Source organism: Panicum virgatum, chromosome 5K (assembly GCF_016808335.1).
Source record: "Panicum virgatum strain AP13 chromosome 5K, P.virgatum_v5, whole genome shotgun sequence".
In the NCBI taxonomy this organism is placed as follows: domain Eukaryota; kingdom Viridiplantae; phylum Streptophyta; class Magnoliopsida; order Poales; family Poaceae; genus Panicum; species Panicum virgatum.
Genome location: NC_053140.1, coordinates 39,679,632 through 39,699,388, shown reverse-complemented (window position 1 = coordinate 39,699,388; position 19,757 = coordinate 39,679,632). Strand labels below are relative to the sequence as shown.

The 19,757-nt window shown below is 51.0% G+C and overlaps 2 protein-coding genes across 2 annotated transcripts; one reads left to right on the top strand and one right to left on the bottom strand.

Annotated features, from left to right (window-relative positions):
• The first annotated feature begins 8,112 nt into the window (after positions 1-8,112).
• Positions 8,113-13,129, top strand: LOC120707450 (jasmonoyl--L-amino acid synthetase GH3.5-like). The gene is made up of 5 exons (XM_039992354.1): positions 8,113-8,436; positions 10,541-10,872; positions 10,970-11,071; positions 11,238-12,055; positions 12,376-13,129. The coding sequence occupies exons 2-5, from the start codon at positions 10,592-10,594 to the stop codon at positions 12,921-12,923; spliced, it is 1,749 nt and encodes a 582-aa protein (XP_039848288.1). The 5' UTR covers positions 8,113-8,436; positions 10,541-10,591; the 3' UTR covers positions 12,924-13,129.
• A 54-nt stretch (positions 13,130-13,183) lies between these two features.
• LOC120707451 lies at positions 13,184-14,235 on the bottom strand. Its single transcript, XM_039992356.1, has one exon. It carries the CDS (start codon positions 13,822-13,824, stop codon positions 13,396-13,398), a length of 429 nt encoding a protein of 142 aa, XP_039848290.1. The 5' UTR covers positions 13,825-14,235; the 3' UTR covers positions 13,184-13,395.
• Positions 14,236-19,757: the final 5,522 nt, after the last annotated feature.

Below are 19,757 nucleotides of genomic sequence, written 5' to 3'. Positions count from 1 at the left end.
AGGCGCATCCCCGTCGAGGAACGACAAGACGCCGTCGGACGACTCCTAAACAGAGCTCCCACACGGGAAGACTCACCTCCACGGGCTCGTCGCCGGTGCCGGAGTAGAGCGCCGACGAGGGGAGGAAGGGTCTGGGAGGACTTATTCCAACGCAACGCCGCCGCCTCCGCCTCTCCGGCGTCACCTGGAAACCCAAACCTAGACACCCTAGGACGTAAACCTACAAACTACCCTGACCGCCGGCGAGAGAGCAGCGGTCTCCACCACCTCGCGACGGCCCGAAGGCCATCAGAGACGGGGGAGACCACCGTCTCCGCCGACGGCGACGAGATCGCCTTTTTCCCCTCTGTCAACTGTAGCGGAACGAGAGCCTTCGAGAGAGAGACACTTCTTTTACTTCTATCATGCTTTAATCATGACGAACCAGAACACGATTTTATCCCAAATGTCGTCGATGGGCTAGTGGCCCGCAACAAAGATTGAATATCGGCCCAATGTCATCGGTCTGACAAAGCTTCAATTCAAAATTGAGTAACGCTTGAAATGCCAGCCCAATATATCATCCTGCCTTTGTGTGTGTTGTGGGGCCACTTGTATGCGGCCCATTTGAGATATTCTTCTTTGAAGGAGAAATCAAGAGGCAATTTCAGAAAGAGGTGACGCATTCATGAAATTCAACTATAATTCTATTCATCTTTGCATTGCTTTTTTTTAAAGCTTCGTCATCGTAGGAATATCTGGATTGCAAATACTAACTGGGATAAGAACGGCTATTCGTGTGCCCTAGAGGCCACACAACAAAGAATAGACACTAGATAGATGACGATGACGGTCTGCTTAGCCTTTACATGATGAAAAGTGACCTGCGAGGAGAAGAACAAACTGTATACAACTACAAGACAAGTCAAGCGTGTTATGTGTGTAACAATAGAAAACGGCCAAACTTGCAACCCCGTCAGGGAGCTGTTGCGCACCAATAACACGTGTGTGTGTGTGGGTTGGTGGGGGGTGGCAATGCGCAGCAGCGCAGTGCAGGTAGCTGGGCAATTCAAGTAGTAGTGGATGTACTCTTTGTGACTGTGACAAGCGGATAAAACACGCTAGACTCTATCCGTGCAAACTAGTGAAACCACAAGCTAATCATACTAACTGTGTGTGTACATAATTATTACAGGCAGCTAGTGACTGATGACAGTTAAACATGTCCACGAATATAGATAAATTTTAAGCAGACCTGTCGCAGACCATGCATCTCGAAAAACCTGTTTGAGCACAAAGTAATTTTGCAGAAAGTTTGTATAAAAAAATTGCAAAAAAGTTCAGTAGACACATGCAGTCAATATGCAACCATGCAAGCAGCAGTGACAGGCAATAGGACGTCATGGGTCCTGTTTGGATCCTTAGACTATTTTGTAGTTCTTCCCTCAAATAGCCATGTTGGTCCAGACATGGATTTGGTGGAAAGCCCGGAGGTCAGCTTGACTAAAGGGCCGCTTGATTGAATCAAAGACACAACTCAGTTCGTTATAAGGGAGAGGGTTGCTGCTTATATAGGCAGAGCCTTCACCTACTCCTAACAAAAGCATAAAGCTTTAACACTTTAGCCAAAGGCACCTCATGATCAACTTGAGGGCCAAGGCAACACACACTGCAAAAATAAAAAGCAGGAAATAAGATACAAGTGCTAGCTTAATCCTATCAATCTCCCCCTCAAGCCTAGCACTAAACTACCTTCTTTAGCCCAATCCTCTCCCTCATCTCCTGGAACTTGGCCTTGCCCAGAGACTTGGTGAGAATGTCAGCCAGCTGGCCGGCAGTGGGAATGTGGTTGGTCTTGATGCTCCCTTCCTCCAGACTGTCCCTGATGAAATGGAACTTGGTCCTGATGTGCTTGCTCCTGTCATGGAAGACAGGGTTCTTGGCCAGGGCGAGTGCAGACTTGCTGTCCACCCTCAGCTCCACCACTTCCACTTCTCTGCCCAGGAGCTCCCCGAGCAGCCTTGCCAGCCAGAGTGCTTGTGTTGATGCAGTGGTGGCGGCAATGTACTCTGCTTCACAGCTTGACAAGACCACCACCTTCTGCTTGACGGATTGCCAGCAGACCAAGCAGCTCCCGAGGAAGAACATGGTGCCACTGGTGCTCTTGCTGGTGTCGACGTCGCCGGCCAAGTCGCTGTCGCTGTAGCCGATGAAGCGCGCTGTGTTCGGAGCCTTCCCGTAGTGCAGCCCGTAGTCCAGCGTCCCGGCCACGTAGCGGAGCAAGCGCTTGGCGGCCTGCTGATGCTCCACCGTGGGCCGCTGCATGAATCGGCTCAGGTACCCGACGGCGAACGCCAGGTCCGGTCGAGTGTGCACCAGGTACCGCAAGCTCCCCATGAGTCGCCGGTACAGAGTCGCGTCCACCTCCTCCGCGGTACTCTCCCTACTGAGCTTCAGCTTCTCCTCCATTGGGGTGGCCGCAGGATTGCAGCCCTGCAAGTTCCCCAATTCGAGGATGCGCTGTGCGTAGTTGGATTGGCACAGCGTGATGCCCTTGGCATCCTGGCGGACCTCGACGCCGAGGTAGAAGCAGAGGAGGCCGAGATCGCTCATCTCGAAACGATCCTTCATGGCGGCCTTGAATTCCTCCACCTCCCTTCCATCTGCGCCGGTGATGATGAGGTTGTCGACGTAGACGCCGACCAGCAGCAGATCCTCCCCGCTGCCGCACCTGTATACCACCGCCTCGTGTGCACTCTGCTGGAACCCCATCTTCTTCAGCGTGATGTCCAGCTTCGCGTTCCAGGCGCGCGGTGCTCGCCGAAGCCCATACAACGCCTTCTTGAGGCGGTACACCTTCCCTTCTTCTCCGGCGACGGCGAAGCCAGGCGGTTGGCGCACGTACACCTCCTCCTTGAGGTCGCCATTGAGGAAGGCGGACTTCACGTCCATGTGATGTACCTTCCACCCCTCCTGCGTTGCCAGAGCAAGGAGAACCCGCACCGATTCCATCCTTGCCACTGGCGCGAAAGCATCATCGAAATCGATGCCTTCTTGCTGCACGAAGCCGCGCGCTACCAGCCTCGCTTTGTGTTTGGTCACCACTCCCTTCTCATCCTTCTTGAGCTTGAAGACCCACTTTAGAGAGATCGGGCGGTGGCCGGCGGGGAGGTCCACGAGCTCCCAGGTCTTGTTCTTCTCAACAGCCTGGAGCTCCTGCTTCATCGCCGCCTCCCACACTGGATGGCCCCTAGCCTCCGCATGGTTGGTGGGCTCCCCGGCGTGAGTGAGGTGGAGCTGGGCGCAGTGACGGGGTGCCGTGCCTGGTGGCGAATCGTCCCCGACTATGTTCGTCACCGTGCGGTAGCGCAGGGGCTCGGCGTCGTAGTAGGCATCCAGCCGGTCCTCGTCATCCTCCAGCGGCGTAGCCAGCTCGATTGGAGGGATTGAAGCAGAGGAACCCGCTGCCGGCGTGATCGGGGATTGCTCTGATCCCCAGGAGGCAGAACAGGGGACGGCGAGCGTGGCGCAGCCGGAGTCGCGGCCAGGCCTGATGAAGGCGTGCGCGCTCCCCCGGAACCGGACTCGTCGATGCGCTCGACGACGAACTCCTCGTCCGCCGGAGCTTGCCCGCCGGCGGCCTTGATCCAGTCCCACCCGCGACTCTCGTCGAAGACGACGTCGCGTGAGACACGCACGCGCTGCGTCTCGGGGTCGAGGACACGGTACGCCTTCGGGCAATCAGCGTAGCCGATGAAGATGCCGGGGCAGCTGTGATCGTCGAGCTTCTTCAGCTGCGACAGGTCCTTGGTGTAGGCGACGCAGCCGAACGTGCGCAGGTGCTTCACCTACGGCGCCTTGCCGTGCCAGGCCTCGTAAGGCGTCATGCCCTGCAGCCCCTTGGTCGTAGCCCTATTCAGCAAGTGCACGGCGGTCACCACGGCTTCTCCCCAGAACCGCGCCGGCAAGCCTCTTCGTTTCAGCAGAGCCCGCGCCATGGTGACCACAGTCTGGTTCCAGCGCTCCACAACGCCGTTTTGCTGCGGCGAGTAAGGGGCGCTGTAGTGGCGCTGAATTCCCTCCTCCGTGCAGTACGCCGTGAACTCACCGACGGTGAACTCCCGCCCGTTGTCCGTGAGAAGCGTCCGCAGCTTCTTGCCGCTCTGCTTCTCTGCCACGGCCTGCATATGCTTGATCGCATCCGCAGCCATGTCCTTTGTCATCAGGAGCTCCACCCACATGTACCGCGTGGCATCGTCGACCAGCAACAGGAAGTAGCGCCTGCCGCCGGGAGTCGCCGGCGAGATGGGGCCACACAGGTCGCCGTGGACGAGCTCCAACAGGTCCTGCGCGCGGTACTAGGCCTCCGACGGGAACGGGGCGCGGCGGTGCTTGGTGATGACGCACGTGTCGCAGAACTGGGCGACGTGGTCGATCTCCGGCAGCCCGCGCGCCATGTCGTGCTTGGACAGCCGGTGCAGAGCGTCGAAGTGGAGATGGTCGTACCGCTCGTGCCAGCGCCAAGCTTCATCATCCTTGCGGGTGGCAAGGCACAGGGGCTTGGCCGTGTTGATGTCGAGGATGTAGAGGTGGTTGGTGCCGCGCCGCACCTTGACGATAAGGCGCTGGCGGTGATCCCAGATCCTCAGGACGCCATGCTTGATCAGCACCTTGGATCCTCCTTCATCAAACCGCACCAGGCTCATGATGGAATTGCGCAGCGTCAGGATGTAATACACCCCGTGGAGCACCCTGTGCTCGCCGGTCTTGGCCTCGAAGATGATGGAGCCGACACCGTGAATCTCCACCTTTGACTCATCGCCGAACCTCACCGTGCCTCTGGACGATGTGTCCAGGTCGGCGAACAGCTCGCGACGGCCAGTCATGTGGTGAGTTGCGCCGGTGTCCAGGTACCACCCATCAAGCTTCTCGCCGCTACCGGTCTCGCTGTGCAGGAAAGCGTTCGCCTTGGGCTCGTCGATGGCGAGGGTGGTCGACTTGGCGAAAAAGGTCGAAGCTTGCCCCTCGCCGCCATCCGCATCGAGCTCCGAGAACCCGCACGCTAGGAACAACGCGTGGTCTTCATCAACCTCCGCCATGTGCGCCGCACCACCACGATCGCGACGAGGTTGGGGGCAATTGCGTGCCCAGTGGCCGGCACGATTGCAGTTGAGGCAGAGGTCATCGCGATTCTGTCGCCGATCGCCTCCAGCTCCAGCCTTTTCCCCACCTCAATCCGCACCGCCACCTTGATCGCCACCCTTGTCGCCGCCCTTGGCCTTGTTCTTCTTGCCACCACGGGGGCGACGCCGGCGATCACCATCCCTCGATGACCCAGCACCCTCCTCCTCCTTCTTCTTCTCGAAGGCCCGCCACTGCTCGGCAGTGTAGAGAAGCTTGTCGGCGGCGGCCTCCAACTCTGGCGCGCGCTCGCGGTCCTGCGCTACCTTGAGCCGGCCGGTCACGTCTTTGATTGAGAGCTGCCTAAAGTCGAGCGGCGTCTCAATGGAGAGAACCAACTGCTCGTACTTCTTGGGCACACACCGGAGAAATTTCTCCACGGCGCGCTCTTCGTCGAGGTCGGCGGCGCCGTTGAGGGCCATCTGCTCTATCAGGTTAGTCAGGCGAAGAGCAAAATCCTCAATTTGTTCACCGGGCTGAAAGGCTAGGCCTTCCCACTCGCCACGGAGCCACTGCAGTGTGGCACGGTGGACGCACTCACCGCCGAGACGCCTGGTGGCGATCGCCTCCTAGGCGAGCTTGGCCATCGGCTTGTTGGTGAGGGCGGCGCCGAGATCTGCCGGCACCGCAGCGCAGAGGGCCTCCAAGGACCGGTGATCATCCTCGTAGATGACGTTGCCGTAGGCGACGGCCTCCCAGAGACCGCGCGCCTGGAGCTTCACCTTCATGAGAAGACTCCACTCGTGGTAGTTGGCGCGGGTGAGCATGGGCCACCCACCGCCGATGTCGCGGTAGACCTGCACCACCGGCGACCGACCACGTCGTCTGTGGCGCCGATCTGGGGACGGAGAGAGGTGTCGACGACGCTCCGGAGTGTGGAAGCACTCCGACTCTTCGCCCGCCGACTTCCGATCCTCGATCTCCTGGAGCAAGGCGGCTTGAGCCGCCTCTACTGCCTAGGCTGCTGCCTGCGCTGCTTGCACGACCGCTGCTTCTGCGGCGGCAAGACGGGCCTCCCGTGCTTGATCTTCCATGAGGACGTCCTTGCCCTTCGCTGCGGCGGCGGCACGCTTGCTGGAGGAGGACATGGCTGTGGCGGCGGCGAAGGGGGAAGGAAGTGTCTAACCTAGGCTCTAGATGCCAATTGTTGGCCCAGACATGGATTTGGTGAAAAGCCCGGAGGTCAGCTTGACCAAAGGGCCGCTTGATTGAATCAAAGACACAACTCAGTTCGTTAGAAGGGAGAGGGCTGCTGTTTATATAGGCAGAGCCTTCACCTACTCCTAACAAAAGCATAAAGCTTTAACACTTTAGCCAAAGGCACCTCATGATCAACTTGAGGGCCAAGACAACACATACTGCAAAAATAAAAAGCAGGAAATAAGATATAAGTGCTAGCTTAATCCTATCAAGCCCAGATAGCTCTAGAGGAACCAAATATGGGAGCTATTTTTGGGTTATTTGCAAATAGTCCACCAAAAAATATCCCACCCAAGGGGTGCTATTTGGGCTATTTCGGGTGAGGCCCGCTGATTTTCTCACTCTCTCTTAAAAAAGTGACAGTCAAATAATTAAAAAAGTATTTTATGAGCCAAATAACTTTTAGATCCAAACACCTCAAAAACTAATTTTTAAGTTAAACTTTAGCCCTCAAAATAATTCATGACTATTCTCCAAACACGGCCACGAAACATTTGGATCGGAGGTCAGGGCGCCAATCAGAAACCTCCTTCGTGGTCCACTAGCTACATCCATCCACCAGGTGATTCGGATTTGCACCAGGCCGGAAGGCACTGATGACTGATAGCTCCGTCCTCCGAGGTCAGGCCGTGCCGCTTCCATGTCAAGCCGTGTTTTTTTCCCTAACGTGAAAGGCTACACTCAGGGAGTCAGGGTTGCGCATTTGGTAAAAGGAAACGATGGGCGATTTTGGACCACACCCAATCTCCCAAAACGTTAGTGTGTAACTCCTCTTGCTCATGGATGTGGTCTTCGCTGACCCATTCTTCCACACCTTATCTAGCTCAACTTGTCGAACGGATGCCTCAAGTCACCACCGCTTTCTAGTGCTGATTGTCCAACTCCAATCCTGTGCAATTGAAACAAGGGTGGATCCACTTCAAGCAACCAACCCATCTTCCTCACCGATGACCTCTTCAGCTTTGTTAATGAGGTCGTCTTGTTGCATCGCCTCGCATCAGCATCTATCTCATTTGTCTTTTTACACACCATCGTGCTCAGGCCACGTTTGGAACGCAAGATTACCAAAATTTAAGAATAAGGAAAAACACATTTCTTTAAGTTGGGTGTCAGTTGCCATCCTATAGGAATTTTGTGTGTATGAAATTTTCAATAGAATGTTTGGATACAACTGAGGAAAAACACATTGATTTGACAGAAAGAGATTATAAAGGAAACTTTCCAAGAGGTGAGATCCCATGTTAAATTTCCTCTAAATACCTATATGTTGAGATGTTCTAGAAATTTATTGGATTTTAGAATACCTAATCTTTTATTCCAGAGAGACACATAGAAAATATTCCTACAGCAATCAAATATTGTGAAATTTCTCTGTCAATCATCCGTTCCAAAGGAGACTTTACCTACCGAATGCTCAATGAGCTCAAATTCTGACTTCGAGGCGCCCTACTTATATTTTTCATATCGCCCCGTGACCAGCACACGACTTTCTACGTACCTTTCTGCAAATGTTTTGACAAAAGGGCACATGAGATGGACTAATTATTTGGGCATAACAATGACATCTAGTAGAAAAAAAGGCCACTATCTTACAAAGCCTGGTCCGTAGCTTTTGTGCCATGATGAAAAAAAATGTTTTCACTATATGTCCTTATACAATTACTACATCATAAGCCTAGGCGATACTGTCGTTGTGTCATTTATCTTCCCTTTGATGACAAAATTGTTTTCTCTGTACGTCTGTCGCATGCAACTCACATGTGCAGTGCAGAATGCAAACTGCAGACAGCATACCTGACCTGACTCGAGACCAACTCGGGAGGGAGAGTGTGCAGGGCGGCTATAAAGCCAGCAGCAAGCTCCTCGTCACACGCAGCAAGCATCCCCCATTAGCGTCCACCGGTCGCCGCTAGCGTCCACCGGTCGCCGCTAATCCGCCGCAGCATCAGCAGTAAGCTCGACTTCTCCTCCATCTCCGGACGTCCAGGCAGGGCCGGGGCCGGCTTCCTCACCTCGCCACGCCCCCGCCTCACAAGCGCCTCGGCCTCTCCAGACTCCAAGCTCGTTGGTTTCGCGGTGAGTGAACTCCTACCGGTTGGATTTTGCTGGTTCGGGGGTGAATTTTAATGGATTCCTGGTAGAATTTTGGGGAGAGAAACTAGAAAAGGGCGGTTCTTGCACTGGGATTCTCAACTTTCTTAATGGTACCCGGAGGCGATATATGCTTGATTGCTTGGTAAACTAGTGGGAATATACTGCATCAAGATTCAAGTTTTGTTCGGCCGATTCGGCCTTCCCTTACCCTTTTGGCCCTTCTTTTGGGCGCAACAGGGCCGATTACTAGCCGCTAGGATGCCTGGGAAAGCCCTTTTTACCCTTTTTGGATCTGAGCAAGGATTCTGCTGTTTTGTCTCGCATGCTTCTTTTCCAAACTCCTGTTGCGGTGAAGCCAGCCAACAAGAATTTGTGTCTCTATGGTCGAGGAAATTCCGACGCCAGGGTTGTCCTGAAATTAGCCTCCTTGATTTGGGGATTCAAGGTTGTTATCTGGCCCTCTTCTTGTAGTGGTGTTTGTTGCAGTTTTAGTTCTCTGCTAACGAGGTGCGAGAGCCACCACCTTGCTCCTGAGTCCTGACTGCAGAGGATGAACATACTATCTGAGTCCTGAGTCCTGACAGTTTTAGTGGTCAACGCATTCCCTCAAACAGAAACCATGATTTCCTGGCGTATAGTGGGCCACTGGGCCTACACGTTTCCTTCATTGTCAGTTTGGTATGTACAAGAATGAATAAATGCTTCGAGCGTCTGTACCTCTGTACTTTTCATGCCATTTTAGTTGCATCAGTGCTCTGAATCAGGAAGGAATATTTCTACGTAATCCATTTATTTTGTGCAACTTCTTGAGCAATCCAGTAAATGTGAATTATTGTGCGCCAGTCGCTGACAATCCTTAATGATTGTGTTTGCTCTACCAGAAAGGCAGAAACAGTTTGCAAATTTCACGCTTAGGTGGGTTATCTTGGGATAATGCATATCATGGCTCCCTCAGTAAATTTGCCTCTTGCACAAGTAGCTTATTTTTTCTTTTAGTAGAAGTAATTCATAGATAGTTAATTACCAAAATGTTTTGCCGTCACTGCTTTTGTGGCTTGTCTTGTAAAATTGGTGGCTAGAAGTAGACTTTATGGTTATAGATCATTAGAAGGGTTGACTTCGTGTTAAGGTAATTAACATAACTGCTAAGAAGTACCTAATTGAAGCTACTCTTGTAATCATCGACATCGCTGATCTAAAATTTCTGATCATCTTTGCTTGGATAGGAAGACATCTTGACATGAAAACTCTCGACCTTTAATAAAAATGGGAGTCCATTTCTACCTTTATGTATGTATGATGGAAGACTCACTATTTTTGTGTCATCCACTAACACATGGTTGGAAATAGCCCGCTATAGCCTCGCTATAGCCCGCTAATAGCTTTTTAGGAGATCTACCGCTACGCTATACAACATTTGTCCGCTATATCCGCTAAAGGAGGTTTTTTGAGATTTAGCCATGCTAAATGTCCGCTAAATAGGTTTTTGTGAGACTTAGCAGCGCTAAATGTCAATTGGGTACTGTTGGGTAGTTAAGAGACGTGTTAGACTAAAATTTTAGGTGTTAGACCAACGATACTTATAATTTGTATGAGATTATTTATTATTTTATCATTCAGCTAAATAATTTAGCTTTCGCTATAGCCCGCTATAGCTTCGCTATAGCTATTCTATAGCTTTTAGAGAAGGTTACCGCTAAACTTCATAGCCCGCTATTTCCAACCTTAGTAACACGTAATATTCATAAATATTACCTTCTTTGGTCGTTGGTTTTGTTAGGTTTCCACATATTTGTTTCCTCCAACTGTTTGATGGCAAACTTAATGATATGTAACCTAATTTGTCGGTTATGAAGTTGCATGTACGTCCGTTCCATTCTAGTTCTGACCCCAAATATATACTACTTGATCCAGCTAACTCTTGGTTAGACATGTGGAATGATCCACATGAAAAACATGTAATTCTAGACATCCCTTCTCTCTCGCTCCTTTTGGAACTTTAAGCCACTTGATGTAAATTTGCATTGTGACAATGCTTCTTCAAGTGGTTTATGTGTTTTTTTTATTCCGATGTGGATATTTGCAGAATCCTGTTTGGCACAATTGGAGGCAATAAGGTTCTGAACTACAAGTTCCGATGACAATCTGCAGCAACGATGAGATCATTGAAGAGTTTGAGTTGCTAACGCGTGATGCTGGGCACGTGCAGCAGGATACGCTTAGAAAGATTCTTGAACTTAATGCTGATTCTGAGTATCTGAATCGCTTCAATCTTGAAAGGAGAACAGATTCCAAGAGCTTCAAATCCTGCATTCCACTATGTGTGCATAGTGACATAGAGTCCTACATCCAACGGATAGCTGATGGAGATAACTCACTGGTGCTAACCGGGAAGCCCATCACTTCTCTCTCCGTAAGGTACCAGTTGAAGTTTTATTTTTGTCTCATGTTGCATCAACTGGTGTCTGAAATAGGCGAACTCAAAACTTCACTGCTTCTGTCTTCTTTGTTTCAGTTCTGGTACAACACAGGGAAAATCCAAGTTGCTGCCATTCAATGACGAATTGCTTGAGAGTACAATTCAAATATTCCAAACCTCATATGCTTTTAGAAACCGGTAAGGAACTTCAGTTGTTACTTATGATGTTCTGCTTCTTTTACGCATTATGTTATATGCTCGACAGCGAATTTAGATATAATATTTTTGAATGTGTAAAATGTTCACAGATAACCTCAGTGTTATGATCCCAGAATTTGAAAATAATCTTTGGTCTTACTTGCAGTGAATATCCTATTGGTAATGGAAAAACTTTGCAGTTTGTTTATGGGAGCAAGCAAGTCCTTACCCAAGGGGGCATTCTTGCTACAACTGCGACGACAAATTTGTACAGGAGCTGGCGTTTCATGGAAGCCATGAAGGATATCATGTCTCAGTGCTGCAGTCCTGATGAAGTCATCTTTGGTCCCGACTTCCATCAGTCTTTATACTGCCATCTATTATGCGGGTTGATCTACTCAGATGAAGTTCAGTTTGTTTTCTCACCATTTGCACACAGCCTTGTTCATGCATTTAATACCCTCGAGGAGGTATGGGAAGATCTATGTGCTGATATAAGACATGGTGTTCTCTCAAAGCGAATTACCACACCATCTATCCGTCAAGCTGTTTCGAAAATCTTGAGGCCAAATCCTGAGCTTGCTAGCTCCATTTACAATAAGTGCCAGAATTTGAGTAGTTGGTATGGGGGAATCCCAGCACTGTGGCCAAATGCGAAGTACATCTATGGCATCATGACAGGGTCCATGGAGCCATACCTTAAGAAATTGAGACATTATGCTGGACACTTACCACTGATGAGTGCTGACTACGGTGCATCCGAAGGATGGGTTGGCTCTAATGTAAACCCGACCCTGCCACCTGAGGAGGTGACATACGCCGTTCTTCCAAATATTGCTTATTTTGAGTTCATTCCTTTGGAAAAACCAAAAGGGGAGGAAATGGAGAACAGTTCCTCTATTCACTACATAGAGTCAGAGCCTGTAGGCTTAACTGAAGTTGAGGTTGGCAAAATCTACGAAGTTGTAATAACCAACTTTGCAGGTATGTCTCTTTCTCAAGCAACGCCCAAAAACTGCAGTTCGAATTCTTGATTGTGCATTGGAAATTTATATGTTGGCATCTTGTTTACCTTTACCCACCATCATTACATCATTTTTTTTGCATATGATGATTCAAGTTATCTCGCCTTAGGGGGTTGTTTATTGGGCTTGCTTTATAGCCCCAGCTTATTATCAGTCATCAATAATACTCACTGGTGTTCCATATCTTTGTCAGTGAGAAGGGTTAATCGATTAGCTCTAATTTGTAGCGAAATGGCACATTTTAATGTTCTTGCTTTCCCTATGGGTATTGGGCCATAGGTCTATACCGATACAGGCTAGGAGATATTGTGAAGATAGCGGGCTTCCACAACTGGACACCAGAGCTCCAGTTCATCTGTCGCAGAAGCCTAGTCCTGAGCATCAATATCGACAAGAACACGGAGAAAGACCTGCAGCTGGCCGTCGAAGAGGCGGAGCAGCTTTTGGCCGAAGAGAAGCTCGAGGTGGTGGACTTCACGAGCCTCGTGGACAGATCAAGCGACCCAGGGCACTACGTCATCTTCTGGGAGCTGAGCTCCGGTAACGCCAGTGAGGAGCTCCTGAGCAGCTGCGCGAACAGCATGGACCTTGCCTTTGTGGACGCGGGGTACGTCGGCTCGAGGAAGATCAAGACCATCGGCGCCCTCGAGCTGCGCGTCCTCCGCAAGGGAACCTTTGGGCAGGTCATGAACCACTACCTGAGCCTCGGTGGCGCCGTGAACCAGTTCAAGACGCCGAGGTTCGTGAGCCAGTCCAACAGCAAGGTGCTGCAGATACTGAACAGGAACGTCACCCAGAGCTACTTCAGCACTGCATATGGGATCTGATCGTCGCTATGCAGACATGTGTACTGATAGCTGAAATTCAGTTATGTTCTTGTTATTTTCATCAGTAGGTCATCAGTATGGTTGCTGCATTCCTAGCGCTGCATTTAGCATGCAGCCGTTATCACTCAAGAAAATTCAGAAAAGGCGTCTGTGTTCTGAAGCAAAAAATTTGTGCAAGAAGCAAATTCAGTCGGTGCCGCCACAACTCTCCATGAGAAAAGGTGTCGAAAGCGTTCCGAGCTTTTTTTGCGAAAAGAAAGTGTTCCAAGTGCTCACACACAAATGACAAATCCGTAGCCTGACCAGGCTTCCTCTCCCTACAGATTTGGTTGGTGGGACCATGAACAACAACAGCATGGACAGGCCAACACACTTGACACACAAAACACATCCACACCACACATCAATCAAAAAGAAGAAGAACAGCCTGCCCCAATGCAAAAACGGACCATCTAGCTTTCAGCAGTGGCGATCAAAGTTGGCCATGCGACGGCACATCCGCCGGCTCAACCGAGGCACCACCCTGACGATGCACCGTACCAGCGCAGGCGCAGGCGAGCGGCGCCTGCCTTGGCCTGGCCGCCCAGGTGGCCACCGCCCTGAAGAGCGCCCGCAGCGTCACCTTCCTGCGGGCTCCGGCCGCCACGGCGACCCGCTTGTTCTCGGCCCCCGGCTCTGCCGCGGCGGGCGGCTCGACCTCGTCGGGGAGAGGGAGGACGCCGGCACCGGCGGCGCGGAGGCGCCCGTCGAGGAGCCGGCGCACGGCGGCCAGCTCGTAGGAGTCGTACAGCGAGCTCCCCGTGTCCCACACAAACGCCTTGCTGCTGCTGCTGCTGCCGTGCCTGCCGGTGCCGGTGCCGGTGCCGCCAGCTCTCCCCAGATCATGGTGCTCCCGAGACATGCTCTGACCAGGAACTCGATCGCGTCGATCAAGCCTGCTGGCTGCTGCCCGGATCGATGTGGCAGACGCAAAGGCGGAAGAAACTGCTGCGTTGATCTTTGCGTGTCTGCCTGCCTGTTTTCTTTCTTTTTCGTGATGAAGTCTGAATGTCTGATCCCCACAGATCGTGTGCGGATTGAGCTAGCTGTATTTTTTGGTCAGGTTGGGCGAGAAAGAAATGGTCCGGGAGCTGTGCGAAGTTGTCCAGCGAACGCGACGCGATTTTCTGGAAACAAAACAATTTGTGGCGGAGGTCAACATGAAAAGGCGTATCAGAACCAGCCGTTCACCAACCTCAAAGGACGTCCGGACACCTGAACTGCCTCACCGGCCCCGTTGAATTGGAGACGAGACGGTCAGGTCTAGAGCCCATGGGCATGCCCCCCATGGCAAAGGCTAGCGTCGTTCGTGCCGGGCCACCCGCCGCTGCTGCTGGGGCGCCATTAGAGACGACGACAGAGGAGCGCAGGCGATAGTGGCAGGATCGGACCAGTCGACACGAGCGTGCGCCCGCACAAGGCACACCAACTGGCCGGCAGGAGGAGCAGGGCACGACGCACCAGCAGGGACGGAGCGCCACCACCAGCGCAGGTGCGCGCACGCCAGACGCCACACAGAGGTCGTAACGTTGGGGAGGACAAGGCACATGCGCGGTGCGGCGGCGCGCTGCCGCGGCTATATATCGCAGGCACTACAAAAACGCGATCCATCGCTTCAAGCGACCCACATACGGCCCATCACCTCCTCCTCCAACTCCGACGAGGTTAGCGTTCCGGGTTAGGACCAAGAGTTATCAGGGGACGACTACTCACCACCGGCAATAGAAGGAGGGTGGTGGCAGCAAGCTGGCCCTGCGGAGGAGGCGGGCACGAGTGACGAGGCCACCGCCCGCCGGATGGCGGGAGACGATGGTTAGGCCTACGGCGGTGGACGAAGGCAGCGGTAGCAGCGGCGGTGGGAGACGGCGTCGGTGGAAACGATTCGTCTCCGGTAGTGCGTGGTCACTTACGTGTGACCCCCGGCCCCACACGTCAGTGAGCCAATGGCACTCTGAAGTACTGCAGAGGAGCCTTGCGGGTGGCGGCGGGGTGGGAGGGCAGCCCGCGCATCCAGCCCTAGTGGGGTGGGGGTGGGACTCAAATATTTGATGGCCGGCTGGCTGCTGCGAACAGCAGGTGCAGGCTCTTCAGGCGAAGAGATACCCAACCGCGCCCGAGGGGCAGTTCCTATCTATCTTGTGGAAGATAGATAGGAGTTGAAACTTCCGGCCCACTAAGGCCCATCTCAATCTTATCTTCTTCTTCTTCTTCTCCAGGGGCTGAGAGCGACGGCGCTCCGGCCGGCTCCGGGAGGCGCGACCGGAGGCGGGAGCGGCGACGCGGTTAGGGGAGGGCTGGCGGTGGCACAGGCGGGCAGCGGCGGCCGGCGAGCTCGGCGCTCGGCGCCCACGTGGAGCAGCAGCGACGGGGGAGCAGGGGAGGCGCGGCGGCGGGACAGGGAGGGCCGGCGGCGGTGCGTGCGCCGGCCTGCGTGGGGTGGCGCGTGGCGACAGGGGCACGGGAGGGAGAGAGGGTGAGGGGTTAGAGTTTGGGTGTATTGATCCAACGATTGTAGATAATTGTACGAATCTTAAACAGTGCAAGGTGGAAAAGAAGAAAAAATCAACCGAAAGATATACAGGATTCCCCGCGCGCACTGTTTGGTTTTCAAAAGGCCCAATCGTCGGTAGTGCGGTGAACAGGGCCGGCGATCAGGGCTGCGAGCTTCTCACGGGGCCGCCTCTCCTGCCCGTTTCGTGGACACTGTAGCGCTGGGCCCGTCGACACCGCGGCCCTCTCGAACTCCAACACCGTCCACCGGCACACGACGCGCCTGTCTCTCTAGTGGCTGCCACAGGCCAGCTCACCGGAGAGCCACGTGTGGGCCCTCATGCACCTGGACCGCGGGTACTAGCAGGGGTAGCAGCTTGCAGCCACCTCAAAAGAAAAAAACAGTGTGCAGCGTCTCTTTTTTTTAATTTGAAGAAATGCCGTCTCTTTTTAAATTACAGGGTTTCTGTGTACCAACAGTCTTGCTCCGGCTCCATTGCCACTCTTGTCGGAGCAAGTATTATGATGGGCGGTAAGCAAGCGGACGTATCGCAATACGTGTGATGCTATTAGGTGAGAAGCGAGCGCCGCATTAAATAGTACCGGGGCCGCCACCATCCTACGTCCATTGCAGCTAGGTCTGCGAAACCATAAGCCATGTTTTAGGTCTCGTTTGTTTTTTTAAGTTATTGTCACATCGAATATTCGGATGTAAGTTCGAATGTTCTGATCCCAACTTAATATAAAAATAATTGTATAAGTTGCAATTAAGGCTCTAGATGAATCTATTAAGTATAACTAATACACAATTAGTAGATGATTAATGTAGCAATTAGTGATCAAATTATGAATTAATTAAATTTAATAGATTTGTCTCATGATTAAGTCACGATTTATGAAATAAGTTTTGTAATAAGTCTATATTTAGTACTCTTAATTGATGTGTAAATATGTTATGTAACGGGACTTATGACTTAAACTGAAAAAATCAAATGAGACCTTAATCGTTATCATTTTTTTTCTACCTAGCTCCCTTAAGTAACCACCTTGGAAGTAGTACTCCGTAGTGCCTAGCCCTCCGCAGGCATGCTTTCTGCTTGCTCGGACTTAGGAGATTCAGTTGGCTTAAACTGACTGCATTTGCATCATCAAGTTCCATTTTGCGTACTTCCTTTCTCTATCACGCAAACTGAAAAAAGGAAAATTTGAAGTTAATCTAAGGTCCCATTTTATCCATTTTAAGTCCTCCTCTCTCTGTCTCTAAAAAAACCCGAACAATTTGGTGCATGTGACTGACCGATGGGTACGACTTTTTCGGTCGCTGAATTTTAAGACTGACCTCAGCAGCTTACCCAGCGCTTGTGTTATAGCCTCTTTGGGACAGCTCCGGCTCCCGCACTGTTCAAATACTGTAGACCACTGTTCACTGGGGTGGAGAAGCCCGTCATTCGTGGCTTCGGCGGCTCCAACCTCCCCGCGTTGTCTGTAGCAAGGAGCCGGAGCTTTTTTTCATCGCTACAGTAGAGCACAGTGCTTATTACTGTAGTAAGAAGCCGGAGCCCGTCCGGCGGAGCCGTGCCAAAAAGGCCCTTAGTTGTCCATGTCAGCAGACAAGAAGACAAGCATACAATTCTGAAGGCTCCCGCCGGACGGCTCAAATTTGGCCGCATGCCGCTGGCGTGGACAATGTACACAGACTGCTAGGTAAGCTGGTGAGGTCAACCTAAGCTCCTGCACGGTGTGTACGGTTGACTGCTGACTCGGGACATCTTCTTCTGTACTCCCTCTGTACTTGGAACAGTTGTCGTTCTGGGACGTGTTTAGATCTGCGAAAAACGGGTAATAAAAGTCACATCGGGCACTGTAGTATACTGTAGCACTTTTTATTTGTTTGTAGTAAATATTGTTCTATTATAGGCTAACTAGGCTCAAAAGATTTGTCTCGCAACGTACATCAAAACTATGCAATTAATTTTTTTATCTACCTACATTTAGTACTCCATACATGAGTCATTTGTTATATTTAATATTTCGATGTGATGGAAAGTTTGGAGGAATGCAAGCAAAGTGAACACAGCCCTGGTCATGTAGCCTGTTTTCGCAAAGATTGTCGCGGAAGGTGGGAGATGGCAAACTTGGACGCATTTGCCCCTGGATATGTGCAGCAGCATGCGCCCACACCCAACTGCCCAGCATTAAACGCGCGTGCATGCGCCCACACCGGACCAACGAGGGCCATTCGTAAAAAGAGCGCTTCTGCCTTCTGGGGACTCCGCCGTCCGCCCAGCACACCAGCGAGCACCAATAGAAAAAAGCGCGCTTATGGAGAATCCAACCCCCCCCCCCCCCCCTGGCATCGGCCCGCAAAGAACTGGCCAATCGAGCTACGAAAGATTCTTGTAAATGTAACACCCGCATCTCTATTTAATAAGGGAAAAGGAGAAAAAATACCCTCTAATTAATTACTCCTTGATAAGCACAATTATATCTTAAACGACAACTAATTCAAATATGGAGGGAGGATACAGTACGGTTGCGGATGCGCATCTACGCTGCAAATCTTTGACTACTTCTATGCTACACTCAGGCCGAGCCGCCAAAGCACGTGTCGCATCACGGCGCGCGCGGCACCGCTATTCGCAAGCACTCGGCTGCCGATGTTCCCTCTCGCCGGTGTACCTGCACCCTGCGGCGCGACGTGCCGTGCGCCTACCATTAGGCGGCCGCTCGCGCTCGGACGCTAGCTAGCAACGGGCCCTTGTCGTCTGTCGTCGCCTACTCCCAGTCGGCTTAGGTCACCTGATCTGGATTTGTCGCTGCTTGGCGAGCAGCCAGCTGCCAGCCAAACCGCAGTTCCTCTTCCCCAGCGGACGACACGGCTCGGCCGCGCCGCTGCCGACACGTCCCCCGCCCTCGGCAAAGCGCCACCGCCCCTTCTGCTTGCTTGACGGAGGCCAAGCACTACCACTACCAGAGACGCCGAGCGCGCCGGACGATGAGACGAAACAAAGAACACCGTCCCACCGGTGCGGTGCCATCCCTGGCAAGCAATGGCCTTGTCTATGCTAGTGAGTGCTAAAAAACTTTGACCGTTAATTACGCTGTTAAATAAAATTAATTTATAAAAAAACTTCAGAACCTATGCGTTAGAAATTCTGAAGAATCTAATGAGGCATTTGACCGCGTGATTAGAGGATGATTATTGTAGCATCACTGGAGCCAATAATCGATTAATTACCATCATTAGATTCGTCGCGAAAAATTATATTCATCCCTAAAAAAGTTTTACAAATAGACTTCATTTAGCACTCCATACGTGCGAGATTCCTTTCTCGGCTTGTGTGCGCTAGGAGAACCAAACAAGGCCATTGCATTTGCCTTTACATATGAAAAAAAAGTCTATATCACCCCCAACTATTGGGGTTGGACTACATAACCCCTCAACCTATGAAACAATCTATATCACCCTCTGAACTTTTCAAAACAGGTCAAATCACTCTAAAGTGGTTTTAAAAAATCATAGTAAATCATAGAGAAATCATAAAATGGAAAATCCAATTGTATTAGACTCCAAATGAATAGATCTACACAATGAACATATAATACGGTATGCTTTAGTAAAAGTTTTTACAGCTATAAAGAAAAATATAGATCTAAAACTGTAGCAAAAAATATATTAAAACATACCATATTATATATTCATTGTGTAGATATCCTCATTTGGAGTCTAACACAATTAGATTTTCTATTTTATAATTTTTCTGTGATTTATTATGATTTTTTAAAACTGTTTTAAAGGTAATTTGACCGATTTTGTAAAGTTCAGGAGTGATATAGATCATTTCATAATTTGGGGTTATGTAGTAACAGATGAGGGGTGATACAGACTTTTTTTTCTTCCATAGTACTCTATGCATTGACCTGACCTCGGGCACGAGCGGAGAGCCGGAGAGGACAGCGGCAAGAGCAAAAGCACCGAACCTCGGCCATGTTTGGTTTAGATGTGAAAATGTTTTAATGAGAGAGAAACGATGCTTTGACCACAAATTAGGGGTATTAAATAAAGTCTAATTACAAAATTAGCTCCACAACTATGGTATTGTAGCAGTTGCTCTATCTGACCACAAATTAGGGGTATCAAATAAAGTCTAATTACAAAATTACCTCCACAACTATGATACTGTAGCAGTTACTCTATCTAATGAGGTCTTTGACCGCACGATTAGAGGATAATTGAATGCGGTTACTGTAGTATCACTGTAGCCAATCATGATGAAACTTGGCTCATTAGATTCGTCTCGAAAA